The sequence below is a fragment of the Schistocerca nitens genome, chromosome 2, assembly GCF_023898315.1.
Source record: "Schistocerca nitens isolate TAMUIC-IGC-003100 chromosome 2, iqSchNite1.1, whole genome shotgun sequence".
Classification (NCBI taxonomy): Eukaryota; Metazoa; Arthropoda; class Insecta; order Orthoptera; family Acrididae; genus Schistocerca; species Schistocerca nitens.
In genome coordinates this window covers 278,525,307-278,541,842 of record NC_064615.1, presented here as the reverse complement: position 1 = coordinate 278,541,842, position 16,536 = coordinate 278,525,307, and the positions used below count along the sequence as shown (strand labels likewise).

Genomic DNA, 16,536 nt, shown 5'->3' with positions numbered 1-16,536 from the left:
TCATATTAGTGCATTTCGTTGTTATCTCGATCACTTTTTTTCTCTCTTGGAATCAACAAATACTTCGTATTTTAACTGAAGCTCCAACGAAATGTAAAGGCATGCGTATTTACAGATATGAAAACATGGAGTACACGGCGCTGAGGTCGGCAACGCCTATATAACACAACAAGTGTCTGACGCAGTTGTTAAATCGCTTACTGCTGCTACAGTGCCAGGTTATCAAGATTTAAGTGAGTATGAAAGTGGTGTTGGCGCACGAGCGATGCAACGTAGCATCTCCAAGGTAACGATGAAGTGGGGAGTTTCTCGTATGACCATTTCACGAGTGTACCGTGAATATCAGGAATCCGCTAAAACATCAAATCTCCCACATCGCTGCGGCCGGAAAAAGATCCTGCAAGAACGGGACCAATGACAACTGAATAGAATCACTGAACAAAAATGGTTCAAATGGCTCTGAGTACTATGGGACTTAACTTCTGAGGTCATCAGTCCCCTAGAACTTAGAATTACTTAAACTTAACTAACCTAAGGACATCACGCACATCCATGCCCGAGGCAGGATTCGAACCTGCGACCATAGCGATCGCGCGGTTCCAGACTGTAGCGCCTAGAACCGCTCGGCCACTCCGGCCGGCGTCACTGAACATGACAAAAGTGCAACCCTTCCGCAAATTGCTGTATATTTCAGTGCAGGGCCATCAACAAGTATCAACGTGCGAACCATTCAACGAAACATCATCGATATTGGCTTGGCTATTGGAGCTGAAGGCCTACTCGTGTATCTTTGATGACTGCATGACACTAAGCTTTACGGCTCCTCTGGGCTCGTCAACACTGACATGGGACTGTTGATGAGTGGAAACATGTTGCCTGGTCGGAGGAGTCTCGGTTCAAATTGTATCGAGCGGATGGACGTGTACAGGTATGGAGACAACCTCATGAATCCATGGATCCTGCATGTCAGCAGGAGACTATTCAGGGTGGTGGGGGCTCTGTAATAATGTGGAATGTGTGCAGTTGGAGTGATAAGGGACCCCTGGTACGTCTAGATACGACTCTGACAGGTGACATGTACGTAAGCATCCTCTCTGATCACCTGCATCCATTCATGTCCATTGTGCATTGCGATGGACTGTGGTAATTCCAGCAGGACAACGCGACTTCCCACACGTCCAGAATTTCTACAGACTGAGTCCGGCAACAGTCTTCTGAGTTTAAAGACTCCCGCTGGCCTCAAACTCCCCATACATGAACATTATTGAACATATCTGGGATACCATGCAACGTACTGTTCAGAAGAGATCTCCACCCCTTGGGGGTACTCTTATGCATTTATGGACAGCCCTGCAGGATTCATGGTGTTTATTCCCTCCAGCAGTACTTCAGACATTAGTCGAGAGCATGAAAAGTCGTGTTGCTGCACTTCTGCGAGCTCATGGGGATCCTTTACGATATTAGACAGGTCTACCAGTTCCTTTGGCTCTTTAGTGTACGTGACTACATGTGGCACTCAACTCCACTTCGTTGTAATTAATGTCATTATAACATATTCTGTTTCTGATCCGTTTATTTATTTTACTCTCCCTCCTAATAATTGCCAACTTTCTTCTCTTCATTTCCAGCTGAACAGCCCTAAGATTTTGAATTTTGTATTTCTCCACCAAAATCAAAACTAGTTAATTCTCATTAACTTGAACTTTCTGCTTCACATATAACCTATTTACATAGAACCTATTCATTTTATCCAATGCACTGCATGGCCGTGTTCACTCCCCTGTTTATTTCGTTCGCAGTGTCCTCAGCTGCCCGGTAGACAGTCATCCACCTGTTCTATGGCTTAACTGTCACTTTGTTTAATTTGTTGCTTGTAGAATATTTGATTTCAGTCTTACTTTAAAACTTGTTTCTTGAAACCAGAGGTAAACAATACAATGGGGGTCAATAAGTGAAAGTGGTTTAGGTAAATTCCATTAAGACGAAATCCTGTTCCCTCACATAGTTTAATTTCGTTTATGATCGTTGATCATTATTTTGCTGGCATTGAACTCCTTGTGTAGCTCTTCTCTCAGTGGTTAATTACTCATAGGGCTGATAAAACATACGTAAAGTACAACACTGAATATACTCTTTAGTAAACTACCACACGAGTCACATCTTTATTTCTCAAGCGCTGTTGATACAGAATTATATGCACCCTATGCATATGAATCTCCGTATTCCATAAAAAGGTGTAGTTCATATTTATTGTGATATTATTTCGTTCACTCTTGTAATAAGTAGTAATTATACAGATTATTCAGAAATTCTCATTACAAGCTTCTAGCACTCGTACGGAGATTGAGTTCATAATATTTTGCATAGGAACCAATGTCTGGAAATATACCGTTACCGTGCTACAACTGTTTGAAAACATATTTTCCGGGTAGATATGTAACAGGGTAGTCATAGTGGGGAGCGGTTATGTCGGATCGGCATCCATACTACCTCTCTGACCTTGTTCGAGCCTCATTCACATATCTGTGAGTGTTTGAGCGACATGGCTGAGTACAGCTTTGTAGAATACATCGGCATGACTCTCCTGAACGGCGAAGCTCAAGGTAATGGAAGAGCTGCTCGTCGCCTTTATCAAGATCTTTCTCCACAGCGTCCGACTCCATCGCATACCATTTTCACCACACGTAAGTAACGAGAAAGGGACCCCCAGCAGGTTCCAACGAGATGCTACACACTCGAATTGGAAGAAGCCGAACTGCATCACGTTGTAGACAACACGTCAACTAGTACACGAGCAACAGATGTACTGGGTTACGCCTAAACAATGAAAGTGGTCGCTTTACCAACATGTTCTCAAATGCTTTAGCACGGAAGCGGTACGTTCTGGGCCACTGGTTCCCATTCGAAATATTATCTATTCACTCCCCTCTACAACTTCTATAATTATGTAGCGGGTATTTCCGAACACCCTGTATGCAATAGTCTGCGTCGCTTCAGTATGACCAATTGTGGAGTGAAACTGAAGCAGAAGTTAAGAAAACAGAGATGTAAAAAAGTCAAATAAAACCACACACGGATTACGTTAACATTAGCCTGTCAAAGGTCAAAATTTTTATGTCATTTAATTTGAGAAAGGTATAAAAAATTTATTGTGATAGGGCTTGTATTCAAGTCCACCTAAATAAAACAGTCTGTTGCTGACATTTAAGTAGTTGACAAACGAGGACATGCGTGATGTAAAGCGGATCTTGCGTGGCTGTAGCCTGTACGTATGAACACTCGCCATCCAGTCTTGTACCTTATGCTGCATTTAATAAATGAAGTGGAAGTGCGATAGACTCAGTACGATCAACAACGATATTAAAAGAAATGGCTGAATCCCATTGGTGCAATACAAGTGAAGGTGATAATATGATCACTTGCTCTAACGTCTTCTCCTCCCTCCATCTTCACGTAAGTATTTGCTTCCTGGGAACGATCTTCCTGTCTCCCAGACAGTGACAGCATCGGAAATATTGGAATCTGTAGCAGGCGTTTCAACGGAGAAAGTGCATGAGAAAGTAGGGAGAGGAAAGAAGTATCAAACAAGCAGCAGAAAGCCAAAAATGCAACTAATTTCGGTATACTACCTCAACTGGAAAAAATAAATGTGAGGCAGGCTTTTCATTGTGGCAAAGCTAGCAGTCCACAATCTCGGATTTTCCAAGGTGACAGTGTGCTTTTCCACAGAAAAGAGAATTTATATAAAGAAGAATGGAAATGATGAGTGAACAAGTTCGTGCCATCCCCTAGAGTAAATGAACAAAAGATGTGTAGCATCAGTCTGAGAAAAAAAAACCGCACCGCAGATACGCTGGCGCGTGTGATAACGACACCGAATACGTATCTGGGGACACTGCTCCATTGCCACCGCGACTAAACAGCAAGTGTGACTCCAAGGTGATGGAGGCTAGAACATAGTGTAAGGTAAGTTGGCGGTAGGCTTAGACGCCGATCTTCGTGAACGATCAACTCCAACCAGACAGACGAGAGACTACAGAAGATGGGGATGGATATCAAGCCTCCTCTGTTTTTACTTCCAAAGTGGTGAGTCTTTACCGTTAAAACATACTTCTCACCACCATTTTTGCTGGGGAGGCCCAGCTGCTCTGTCCCGATGCATCTTTGCGGTGAGGCGGTGATGTTCTCGAAGCTTTACGGTTGGGTATTTCATTGCAGCACCAACTCGAGTCCACCGATAAACAACGTGTTCGTTCTGCGACAGCATGGCCACGTAGCAAATTTGGAAAACGTGATTTTTCTTTTGTTCAGGAATTTTCTTAATAAGATGCTTCACAGGTATCACAAATTTATTCTTAACTTACCAACAGGATCCATTACGTTTTGCAGAACATCGCTGGGTGTGGAATCTCGAAAAAAAATAGATTTAACACGGGAGATACGCATATTACTCTCTTCAGCTCACTTAATACGTACGCAGTAGACCTGTTACTGTGGTCTTTGGACTCCTCATTTCCTCTTCTCTCTGATTCTGCGATTGGATTTAAAATTAATTGATTGAATCTGCACTCTCTCTTTGTATGGCTGGACGTAACAGCAACTAGCGCTTTTCCACGTCCGGGAGAGGCGCCATAGAATAATCTGTGGTGTGAGGACAAGTTAATGGTTTGACGAATATATGAATGGCTTTCTCTCGTGCTTTGGAAAAGGCAGACCGACCATCTAAAGATTGAGGATATAACTGGTTATATCAGGCGACAAAGTTGTGGGCTGGAAAAGTAACAGTTTTGTGAAGAAGATAAGATACTGATGGAGATAAAAGAGCCCTAGAGACTAGTAATAGTGCATGTGAGGCAATTAATGGCTTTGAACCTCAGATCGTAGGTGTTGAAGACCTTGTTGTTATGTGAAATGATTGTTTGTTAATTTGTGAGTTGATGTACTGGGAAATGAGGGATGTAATGGGCTGATGGGTTAAAGCAGTTATGAGATCCGTAATGTGGAAGGAGACGTTCCTGGGCTTTGGTGACTCGATGACGTGGAGATCCACGAAAACAATCAGTAAAAGAAAAACTATGGTCGGGCAAGCAGCGAAGGTAAGTGGCTTCTCAGATTTTCGAAGGATAAGGAGTGCTTGAGAGGTCAGCTATAAGACGTAATGAAGAGCAGAACACTTGTTAAATTTCATTCTTTCAGGAAGGTGATGGAATACAGAGTTATGACGGTAACGGTTTCGAAACAAAAAAGAGATGTAGTTAACGATATTGGAATAAACTTCCCAATTTTACATGTATTACTTTTTTCATTGAGCACTGTATGCTTTTTCGATTTTCGAAGGTTTATCGAAACTATTCGTGAAGGTATATGAACCCAATATAACGTGATTAACAGGTGATAACTTTCAGCAAAAATTGAAAACTTAGTTTTGATAAGAGATTTTTTTTTACCATAAAGAGCTTTCAGAATGAAACTACTACATTTTGAAACTTCCTGGCAAATTAAAACTGTGTGCCCGACCGAGACTCGAACTCGGGACCTTTGCCTTTCGCGGGCAAGTGCTCTACCATCTGAGCTACCGAAGCACGACTCACGCCCGGTACTCACAGCTTTACTTCTGCCAGTACCTCGTCTCCTACCTTCCAAAGTTTACAGAAGCTCTCCTGCGAACCTTGCAGAACTAGCACTCCTGAAAGAAAGGATATTGCGGAGACATGGCTTAGCCACAGCCTGGGGGATGTTTCCAGAATGAGATTTTCACTCTGCAGCGGAGTGTGCGCTGATATGAAACTTCCTGGCAGATTAAAACTGTGTGCCCGACCGAGACTCGAACTCGGGACCTTTGCCTTTCGCGGGCAAGTGCTCTACCAACTGAGCTACCGAAGCACGACTCACACCCGGTACTCACAGCTTTACTTCTGCCAGTACCTCGTCTCCTACCTTCCAAACGTTACAGAAGCTCTCCTGTGAACCTTGCAGAACTAGCACAGTTTTAATCTGCCAGGAAGTTTCATATCCTTTCTTTCAGGAGTGCTAGTTCTGCAAGGTTCACAGGAGTGCTTCTGTAAACTTTGGAAGGTAGGAGACGAGTTACTGGCAGAAGTAAAGCTGTGAGTACCGGGTGTGAGTCGTGCTTCGGTAGCTCAGTTGGTAGAGCACTTGCCCGCGAAAGGCAAAGGTCCCGAGTTCGAGTCTCGGTCGGGCACACAGTTTTAATCTGCCAGGAAGTTTCATATCAGCGCACACTCCGCTGCAGAGTGAAAATCTCATTCTGGAAACATCCCCCAGGCTGTGGCTAAGCCATGTCTCCGCAATATCCTTTCTTTCAGGAGTGCTAGTTCTGCAAGGTTCACAGGAGAGCTTCTGTAAAGTTTGGAAGGTAGGAGACGAGGTACTGGCAGAAGTAAAGCTGTGGGTACCGGGCGTGAGTCATGCTTCGGTAGCTCAGTTGGTAGAGCACTTGCCCGCGAAAGGCAAAGGTCCCGAGTTCGAGTCTCGGTCGGGCACACAGTTTTAATCTGCCAGGAAGTTTCATATCAGCGCACACTCCGCTGCAGAGTGAAAATCTCATTCTGGAAACATCCCCTAGGCTGTGGCTAAGCCATGTCTCCGCAATATCCTTTCTTTCAGGAGTGCAAGTTCTGCAAGGTTCGCAGGAGTGCTTCTGTAAAGTTTGGAAGGTAGGAGACGAGGTACTGGCAGAGGTAAAGCTGTGAGTACCGGGCGTGAGTCGTGCTTCGGTAGCTCAGTTGGTAGAGCACTTGCCCGCGAAAGGCAAAGGTCCCGAGTTCGAGTCTCGGTCGGGCACACAGTTTTAATCTGCCAGGAAGTTTCATATCAGCGCACACTCCGCTGCAGAGTGAAAATCTCATTCTGGAAACATCCCCCAGGCTGTGGCTAAGCCATGTCTCCGCAATATCCTTTCTTTCAGGACTGCTAGTTCTGCAAGGTTGGCAGGAGAGCTTCTGTGAAGTTTGGAAGGTAGGAGACGAGGTACTGGCAGAAGTAAAGCTGTGAGTACCGGGCGTGAGTCGTGCTTCGGTAGCTCAGTTGGTAGAGCACTTGCCCGCGAAAGGCAAAGGTCCCGAGTTCGAGTCTCGGTCGGGCACACAGTTTTAATCTGCCAGGAAGTTTCATATCAGCGCACACTCCGCTGCAGAGTGAAAATCTCATTCTGGCTACTACATTTTGTTTTTGGGCCAGTTTGCAGATCGGAAAGGTATTTTAAATAATATGAAATATTCAGAAGATTAATTCTCTACAGCCATCAACGCTACATTATAGTTAATATCAACTTGACATCACAAAAAATTACTGATTCCGTTTTTACTTATTTAGCTGATTGTCTGTGAGTGTAAATCCGTAAATAAGTAATAATGACCGTTTGCCTTACCGGAAACGAAGTAGCACTACTTTATTAGAGGCTCATAACAGGATGAACGATTCACGGGAATATTCCTTGTTTACGCAGAATTGCTCTCATTTATTGTACGTAATAGCCACTGTCAACCTTAAAAACGATACCGATCTGCTACCTTTAAATACGTTTTCTTTTATCTGTGGTAATTAATTCTTTAAATGTTTCAGTGCACATTCCTTTCATTCACTTACGAACATGTTCCTAGTGTTTTCCATCTTGTGGAAAATCTCAGAGTGATGGTTTAACATGGGTTTCATCCTCGAAGCTTTCTTAGCCAGCAGCAAATAATGCCATTTCCCTGTAAAAATTGTTGATCTGTTAATACAGAAAACAAATGTATAGTACTGTCTTGCCGTCTACTGTATGAATTGCAAATTAAGTTGTGGTATTTTGAAAAAATGTAATTATAATAAAACTTCCATAATGTTACCATTCAGCTACATTCGCTCAGTATTTGAGAAAAGAAGGAAAGATTATTTCAAGCACTAAAGAAATAAATTACCAAAATGAGGAAAGACAGTAATTAACAAAATTCCTACATTGCATTCAGAAGTCTGATTCATTATCTGGTTTAGGTTTACCGTTTCATTAGTGTTGATTGTAACTCATATTTCACACTACAACTTCAGCTTATATCTTTGAAATTGATACATATCAATAAATATAAAACCCACTTCCTTAAAATTTATCCAGAAGTAGCTGCTTAGTAACGAAACAGATTAAACTGCCTAAAATGTGGATTCATTTACATAACAGGGGAGAAGCTGCTTTCAGATGCCCCCTTACTGACTGTGTGGTATACGCCGTTCCTCGAGATCAAGAGGATATCTGTTACGTCACAGACGCTCTGGATGCGTGTTGCCCCACTGGAGTGCGCTGTGGTGAGTAACTACAAGTAAATAGATTCTTTGGGCTCATTACAAAGATTGGGGTTAAATAAGTAGTTCTACAACTACACTGTTTGCACAACACATTATTTATAAAGCTACACACAAAAACACAATATTAATTCTAGGGATTTCTACACAAGTTCTTGGCGCTATCAGCCAACCTCTCAATCGTCTTCCAGGAAAGATTTTAGAAAAATCCTGCTACATGTTTTCGTACCACAATAACTATGCAGAAAGGATCACGCAAAAACAGACGTTGTTATGTTTGTGTCGACTACAATTTGAACTTACGTATTTCTTATGAAAAACAAATTATAGCTGAATACATTGCAGAAAGGTAGGAAATTAAGGAGGTGGGGCCTGGTTAAATTGAAAGATGTAAAGGCTGTTGAGAGGTTCGAACTAATCATTATGCACTGATTGACTGAAACAGGGGAGAGGAATACAACAGAAATCGAATGCTTAGGTTTGAGGGATACTGAAGGAAGCAGATGATCAATAAAAAAAAAGACCAATAGAAATCTTTGAAGAAATAACGACGTATGACCGACTGAACTCAATCGGAAAAGGAGAAAGTTTAAGATACAGCAGATGAAGCAGGCAAAATTGAAGACTAATTTTAAAAAAAATAGATCGACAAACTGTAAAATGGCCCGGCAGGAATTGTCAGAGGATGTATGCAAGGCTGTATATGCATGCATGACTTGGGGTGAAACGGAACTTGTTGTCCCGTTCCATATTTTTCTCAATAAATTCCGGTACAGGAGAATTATAGCGAGAGTGTTTTTGATCGGCAGAAATATATCAGTGGGTAACAAGTAGGACAGAATGTACCAAACGGTGTTGATGTATTTATTGATTGATTTTATTACGTTTGTGCCACTTTCCTTGTGCGACCTGGGCTGTATGAATGGGAAATTATGTGAAGTAGCAGAAAGCTTTAGTCAGAGGGTGTAGCATTGTATGAGTAGAGTGGTTCTGTGGCAGGATAGTACCTACCCCTAAACGCGAACACGTTTGGCAAAGAAATTGTGCAAATAAGGTCAGAGAGGTCGCGAAGGCACGAGTATAGGCTCTGTCAGGTTGGCGAATCACCCCCTGCACCACTTTTTCAACGAGCAACGGTTAGACGATGTGGCCACAGGTCCACTGGTTGCTGGGTAGCGCCGCTGCGCAGACGTGGAGGCGTAGCCCTCGACCTAGAGTAGTAATAACAAAGGTATTACAGTGTTTCAAATCTGTTCGTTACTAAGGTTCAGGTGTTGCAATCAGTTGTGAGATTACCACAAAATCCTCAAATGAGAGTTTTTTTCGTAATTTGGTCAAATTGCAGTAAGAACTTCGCGTTTGTGCCTTGGTCAGGCACTCACCATGGCCCTTAAGCTCACGGTCGTATTATTGCTCTCTGTTTAACATTTTAATGTGGCGTTTCTTTCACAGTAATATTGTGGGGGATTTTTTTTTTATTTCTCATATGTTTTCTTTGTGTACTTTGCTTCCCACCACGTGGTCGGTTGAAGCAACTGCCACATTGGTAAAGGGCAGTTTCGGTCTGAAAATGAACAGTAGGCGAGTGAATAACTATACGGTAGTGTGTGCGTGTAAGATAGGGAAGGAATAATCTTGTGTGTCGGTGTTTTTGAATTTCTGTTGTCTACCGCAACTTGGCCACTTGTGTGTAATAGTATCAAGGTGATAATTAGTAAATGTTTCATGTGCCCCCCCCCCCCCCCGCATAACTATTTTATTTTCGTACGATGAAGTGCATTACGTAAAATATACGGTTTAAACTCTTGTATCTTGGAAAAGTTCAGATTTTAACGTCCATTGATGGAATACAGACTTGCAAGCTTTTCCCGCCATATGATAGTAAATGTTCTTCTCCTCAGCTCAGTAAAGTGGTGTTGTTTCGGAACGCAGGATTAAACCAAAACTGACAGTCATAGTAAAGTGCACCATTTGCTACCCCCTCTTCACTCTACGTTTTACTGAAAATTGAAATATTTAGGCAGATACTCTTCCGCCTTGACTGAGTTCGCTTGCATTATCTTTGCTGAACTTGTTCTGCGTGACCAGTACTAATTAAACGTAATATCAATAGAAGGACTCCCATGAACCATGGACCTTGCCGTCGGTGGGGAGGCTTGCGTGCCTCAGCGATACAGATAGCCGTACCGCAGGTGCAACCACAACGGAGGGGTATCTGTTGAGAGGCCAGACAAACGTGTGCTTCGTGAAGAGGGGCAGCAGCCTTTTCAGTAGTTGCAAGGGCAACAGTCTGGATGATTGACTGATCTGGCCTTGTAACAATAACCAAAACGGCCTGGCTGTGCTGGTACTGCGAACGGCCGAAAGCAAGGGGAAACTACGGCCGTAATTTTTCCCAAGGGCATGCAGTTTTACTGTATGATTAAATGATGATGGCGTCCTCTTGGGTAAAATATTCCATTCGGATCTCCGGGCGGGGACTACCCAAGAGGATGTCGTTATCAGGAGAAAGAAAACTGGTGTTCTACGGATCGGAGCGTGGAATGTCAGATCCCTTAATCGGGCAGGTAGGTTAGAAAATTTTATAAGGGAAATGGATAGGTTGAAGTTAGATATAGTGGGAATTAGTGAAGTTCGGTGGCAGGGGGAACAAAACTTCTGGTCAGGTGACTACAGGGTTATAAACACAAAATCAAATAGGGGTAATGCAGGAGTAGGTTTAATAATGAATAGGAAAATAGGAATGCGGGTAATCTACTACAAACAGCATAGTGAACGCATTATTGTGGCCAAGATAGATACGAAGCCCACACCTACTACAGTAGTACAACATTATATGCCAACTAGCTCTGCAGATGACGAAGAAATTGAAGAAATGTATGATGAAATAATAGAAATTATTCAGATAGTGAAGGGTGACGAAAATTTAATAGTCATTGGTGACTGGAATTCGGTAGTAGGAAAAGGGAGAGAAGGAAACGTAGTAGGTGAATATGGATTGGGGCTAAGAAATGAAAGAGGAAGCCGCCTGGTAGAACTTTGCACAGAGCACAACTTAATCATAACTAACACTTGGTTCAAGAATCATAAAAGAAGGCTGTACACATGGAAGAAGCCCGGAGATACTGACAGGTTTCAGATAGATTATATAATGGCAAGACAGAGATTTAGGAACCAGGTTTTAAATTGTAAGACATTTCCAGGGGCAGATGTGGACTCTGACCACAATCTATTGGTTATGAACTCTAGATTAAAACTGAAGAAACTGCAAAAAGGTGGGAATTTAAGGAGATGGGACCTGGATAAACTGACTAAACCAGAGGTTGTACAGAGTTTCAGGGAGAGCAAGAGGGAACAATTGACAAGAATGGGGGAAAGAAATACAGTAGAAGAAGAATGGGTAGCTCTGAGGGATGAAGTAGTGAAGGCAGCAGATGATCAAGTAGGTAAAAAGACGAGGGCTAGTAGAAATCCTTGGGTAACAGAAGAAATATTGAATTTAATTGATGAAAGGAGACAATATAAAAACGCAGTAAATGAAGCAGGCAAAAAGGAATACAAACGTCTCAAAAATGAGATCGACAGGAAGTGCAAAATGGCTAAGCAGGGATGGCTAGAGGACAAATGTAAGGATGTAGAGGTAAGATAGTTACTGCCTACAGGAAAATTAAAGGGACCTTTTGAGAAAAAAGAGCCACTTGTATGAATATCAAGAGCTCAGATGGAAACCCCGTTCTAAGCAAAGAAGGGAAAGCAGAAAGGTGGAAGGAGTATATAGAGGGTCTACACAAGGGCGATGTACTTGTGGACAATATTATGGAAATGGAAGAGGATGTAGATGAAGATGAAATGGGAGATACGATACTGCATGAAGAGTTTGACAGAGCACTGAAAGACCTGAGTCGAAACAAGGCTCCCGGAGTCGACAACATTCCATTGGAACTACTGACGGCCTTGGGAGAGCCAGTCCTGACAAAACTCTACCATCTGGTTAGCAAGATGTATGAAACAGGCGAAATACCCTCAGACTTCAAGAAGAATATAATAATTCCATTCCCAAAGAAAGCAGGTATTGACAGATGTGAAAATTACCGAACTGTTTAACAAGCCACAGCTCCAAAATACTAATGCGAATTCTTTACAGACGAATGGAAAAACTAGTAGCAGCCGACCTCGGGGAAGATCAGTTTGGATTCCGTAGAAATGTTGGAACACGTGAGGCAATGCTGACCCTACGATTTATCTTAGAAGCTAGATTAAGGAAGGGCAAACCTACGTTTCTTACATTTGTAGAGTTAGAGAAAGCTTTTGACAACGTTAACTGGAATACTCTCTTTCAAATTCTGAAGGTGGAAGGGGTAAAATACAGGGAGCGAAAGGCTATTTACAATTTGTACAGAAATCAGATGGCAGTTATAACATCCGGGCGGTCGCAGAGGGTGGGCTTACTGGTAGTTGGGAGCTCCAACGTCAGGCGCGTAATGGGGCCCCTTTGGGATATGGCAGCAAGAGAGGGGAAGAAAACCAATGTGCACTCCGTGTGCATACTGGGGGGAGTCATTCCAGCTGTGGAAAGTGTCCTTCCGGATGCCATGAAGGGTGCAGGGTGCACCCATCTGCAGGTGGTCGCTCATGTCGGCACCAATGATGTGTGTCGCCTCTCTGGCTTCCGGCGGCTATCTGATTTGGTGAAGACTGCCAGTCTCGCTAGCGGGATGAAAACAGAGCTCACCATCTGCAGCATCGTCGACAGGACTGACTGCGGACCTTTGGTACAGAGCCGAGTAGAGGGTCTGAATCGGAGGCTGAGTCGGTTCTGCGATCGTGTGGGCTGCAGATTTCTCGACTTGCGACATAGGGTGGTGTGGTTTCGGGTTCTGCTGGATAGGTCAGGAGTCCACTACACGCAGCAAGCGGCTACACGGGTAGCAGGGGTTGTGTGGCGTGGACTGGGCGGTTTTTTAGGTTAGATGGCCTCGGGCAAGTACAGAAAGGGCAGCAGCCTCAAAGGGTGCGGGGCAAAGTCAGGACATGCGGGGACCAAGCAGCAATCGGTATTGTAATTGTAAACTGTCGAAGCTGCATTGGTAAAGTACCGGAACTTCAAGCGCTGATAGAAAGCACCGAAGCTGAAATCGTTATCGGTACAGAAAGCTGGCTGAAGCCAGACATAAATTCTGCCGAAATTTTTACAAAGGCACAGACGGTGTTTAGAAAGGATAGATTGCATGCAACTGGTGGTGGCGTGTTTGTCGCTGTTAGTAGTAGTTTATCCTGTAGTGAAGTAGAAGTGGATAGTTCCTCTGAATTATTATGGGTGGAGGTTACAATCAACAACCGAGCTAGGTTATTAGTTGGCTCCTTTTACCGACCTCCCGACTCAGCAGCATTAGTGGCAGAACAACTGAGAGAAAATTTGGAATACATTTCACATAAATTTTCTTAGCATGTTATAGTCTTAGGTGGAGATTTCAATTTACCAGATATAGACTGGGACACTCAGATGTTTAGGACGGGTGGTAGGGACAGAGCATCGAGTGACATTATACTGAGTGCACTATCCGAAAATTACCTCGAGCAATTAAACAGAGAACCGATTTGTTGAGGTAACATCTTGGACCTACTGATAACAAACAGACCCGAACTTTTCGACTCTGTAAGTGCAGAACAGGGAATCAGTGTTCACAAGGCCGTTGCAGCATCCCTGAATATGGAAGTTAATAGGAATATAAAAAAAAGGGAGGAAGGTTTATCTGTTTAGCAACAGTAATAGAAGGCAGATTTCAGACTACCTAACAGATCAAAACGAGAATTTCTGTTCCGACAGTGACAATGTTGAGTGTTTATGGAAAAAGTCCAAGGCAATCGTAAAATGCGTTTTAGACAGGTACGTGCCGAGTAAAACTGTGAGGGACGGGAAAAACCCACCGTGGTACAACAACAAAGTTAGGAAACTACTGCGAAAGCAAAGAGAGCTTCACTCCAAGTGTAAACGCAGCCAAAACCTCTCAGACAAACAGAAGCTGAACGATGTCAAAGTTAGCGTAAGGAGGGCTATGCGTGAAGCGTTCAGTGAATTCGAAAGTAAAATTCTATGTACCGACTTGACAGAAAATCCTAGGAAGTTCTGGTCTTACGTTAAATCAGTAAGTGGCTCGAAACAGCATATCCAGACACTCCGGGATGATGATGGCATTGAAACAGAGGATGACACGCGTAAAGCTGAAATAATAAACACCTTTCTCCAAAGCTGTTTCACAGAGGAAGACCGCACTGCAGTTCCTTCTCTAAATCCTCGCACAAACGAAAAAATGGCTGACATCGAAATAAGTGTCCAAGGAATAGAAAAGTAACTGGAATCACTCAACAGAGGAAAGTCCACTGGACCTGACGGGATACCAATTCGATTCTACACAGAGTACGCGAAAGAACTTGCCCCCTTCTAACAGCCGTGTACCGCAAGTCTCTAGAGGAACGGAAGGTTCCAAATGATTGGAAAAGAGCACAGGTAGTCCCAGTCTTCAAGAAGGGTCGTCGAGCAGATGCGCAAAACTATAGAACTATATCTCTGACGTCGATCTGTTGTAGAATTTTAGAACACGTTTTTTGCTCGTGTATCATGTGGTTTTTGGAAACCCAGAATCTACTCTGTAGGAATCAACATGGATTCCGGAAACAGCGATCGTGTGAGACCCAACTCGCTTTATTTGTTCATGAGACCCAGAAAATATTAGATACAGGCTCCCAGGTAGATTCTATTTTCCTTGACTTCCGGAAGGCGTTCGATACAGTTCCGCACTGTCGCCTGATAAACGAAGTAAGAGCCTACGGAATATCAGACCAGCTGTGTGGCTGGATTGAAGAGTTTTTAGCAAACAGAACACAGCATGTTGTTATCAATGGGGAGACGTCTACAGACGTTAAAGTAACCTCTGGCGTACCACAGGGGAGTGTTATGGGACCATTGCTTTTCACAATATATATAAATGACCTAGTAGATAGTGTCGGAAGATCCATGCGGCTTTTCGCGGATGATGCTGTAGTATACAGAGAAATGCAGGAAGATCTGCAGCGGATAGACACTTGGTGCAGGGAGTGGCAACTGACCCTTAACATAGACAAGTGTAATGTATTGCGAATACATAGAAAGAAGGATCCTTTATTGTATGATTATATGATATCGGAACAAACACTGGTAACAGTTATTTCTGTAAAATATCTGGGAGTATGCGTGCGGAACGATTTGAAGTGGAATGATCATATAAAATTAATTGTTGGTAAGGCGGGTGCCAGGCTGAGATTCATTGGGAGAGTCCTTAGAAAATGTAGTCCATCAACAAAAGAGGTAGCTTCCAAAACACTCGTTCGACCTATACTTGAGTATTGCTCATCAGTGTGGGATCCGTACCAGATCGGGTTGACGGAGGAGATAGAGAAGATCCAAAGAAGAGTGGCGCATTTCGTCACAGGGTTATTTGGTAACCGTTATAGCGTTACGGAGATGTTTAGCAAACTCAAGTGGCAGACTATGCAAGAGAGGCGCTCTGCATCGCGGTGTAGCTTGCTCCACAGGTTTCGAGAGGGTGCGTTTCTGGATGAGGTATCGAATATATTGCTTCCCTCTACTTATACCTCCGAGGAGATCACGAACGCAAAATTAGGGAGATTCGAGCGTGCACGGAGGCTTTCAGACAGTCGTTCTTCCCGCGAACCATACGAGACTGGAACAGGAAAGGGAGGTAATGACAGTGGCACGTAAAGTGCCCTCGGCCACACACCGTTGGAGGGCTTGCGGAGTATAAATGTAGATGTAGATGTAGAGGGACATGAAAGGGAAGCAGTGGTTGGGAAGAGAGTGAGACAGGGTTGTAGTCTCTCCCCGATGTTATTCAATCTGAATATTGAGCAAGCAGTGAAGGAAACAAAAGAAAAATTCGGAATAGGTATTAAAATCCATGGAGAAGAAATAAAAACTTTGAGGTTCGGCGATGACATTGTAATTCTGTCAGAGACAGCAGAGTACTTGGAAGAGCAGTTGAACGGAATAGATAGGGTCTTGAAAGGAGGATAAAAGATGAATATCAACAAAAACAAAACGAGGATAATGGAATGTAGTCGAATTAAGTCGGGTGATGCTGAGGGAATTAGATTAGGAAATGAGACACTTAAAGTAGTAAAGGAGTCTTGCTAATTGGGGAGCAAAATAACTGATGATGGTCGAAGTAGAGAGGATATAAAATG

General features: G+C 43.2%; 1 protein-coding gene across 1 annotated transcript in view; it reads left to right on the top strand.

Moving 5' to 3' along the window:
* The window catches only part of LOC126234364 (uncharacterized), a 93,504-nt gene that overhangs the window by 34,838 nt on the left and 42,130 nt on the right, over nucleotides 1–16,536 (top strand). Inside the window, exon 4 of the mRNA XM_049943052.1 lies at nucleotides 8,174–8,298. Coding sequence (XP_049799009.1) covers nucleotides 8,174–8,298 — 125 coding nt within the window. The remainder of the gene's footprint in view (nucleotides 1–8,173; nucleotides 8,299–16,536) is intronic.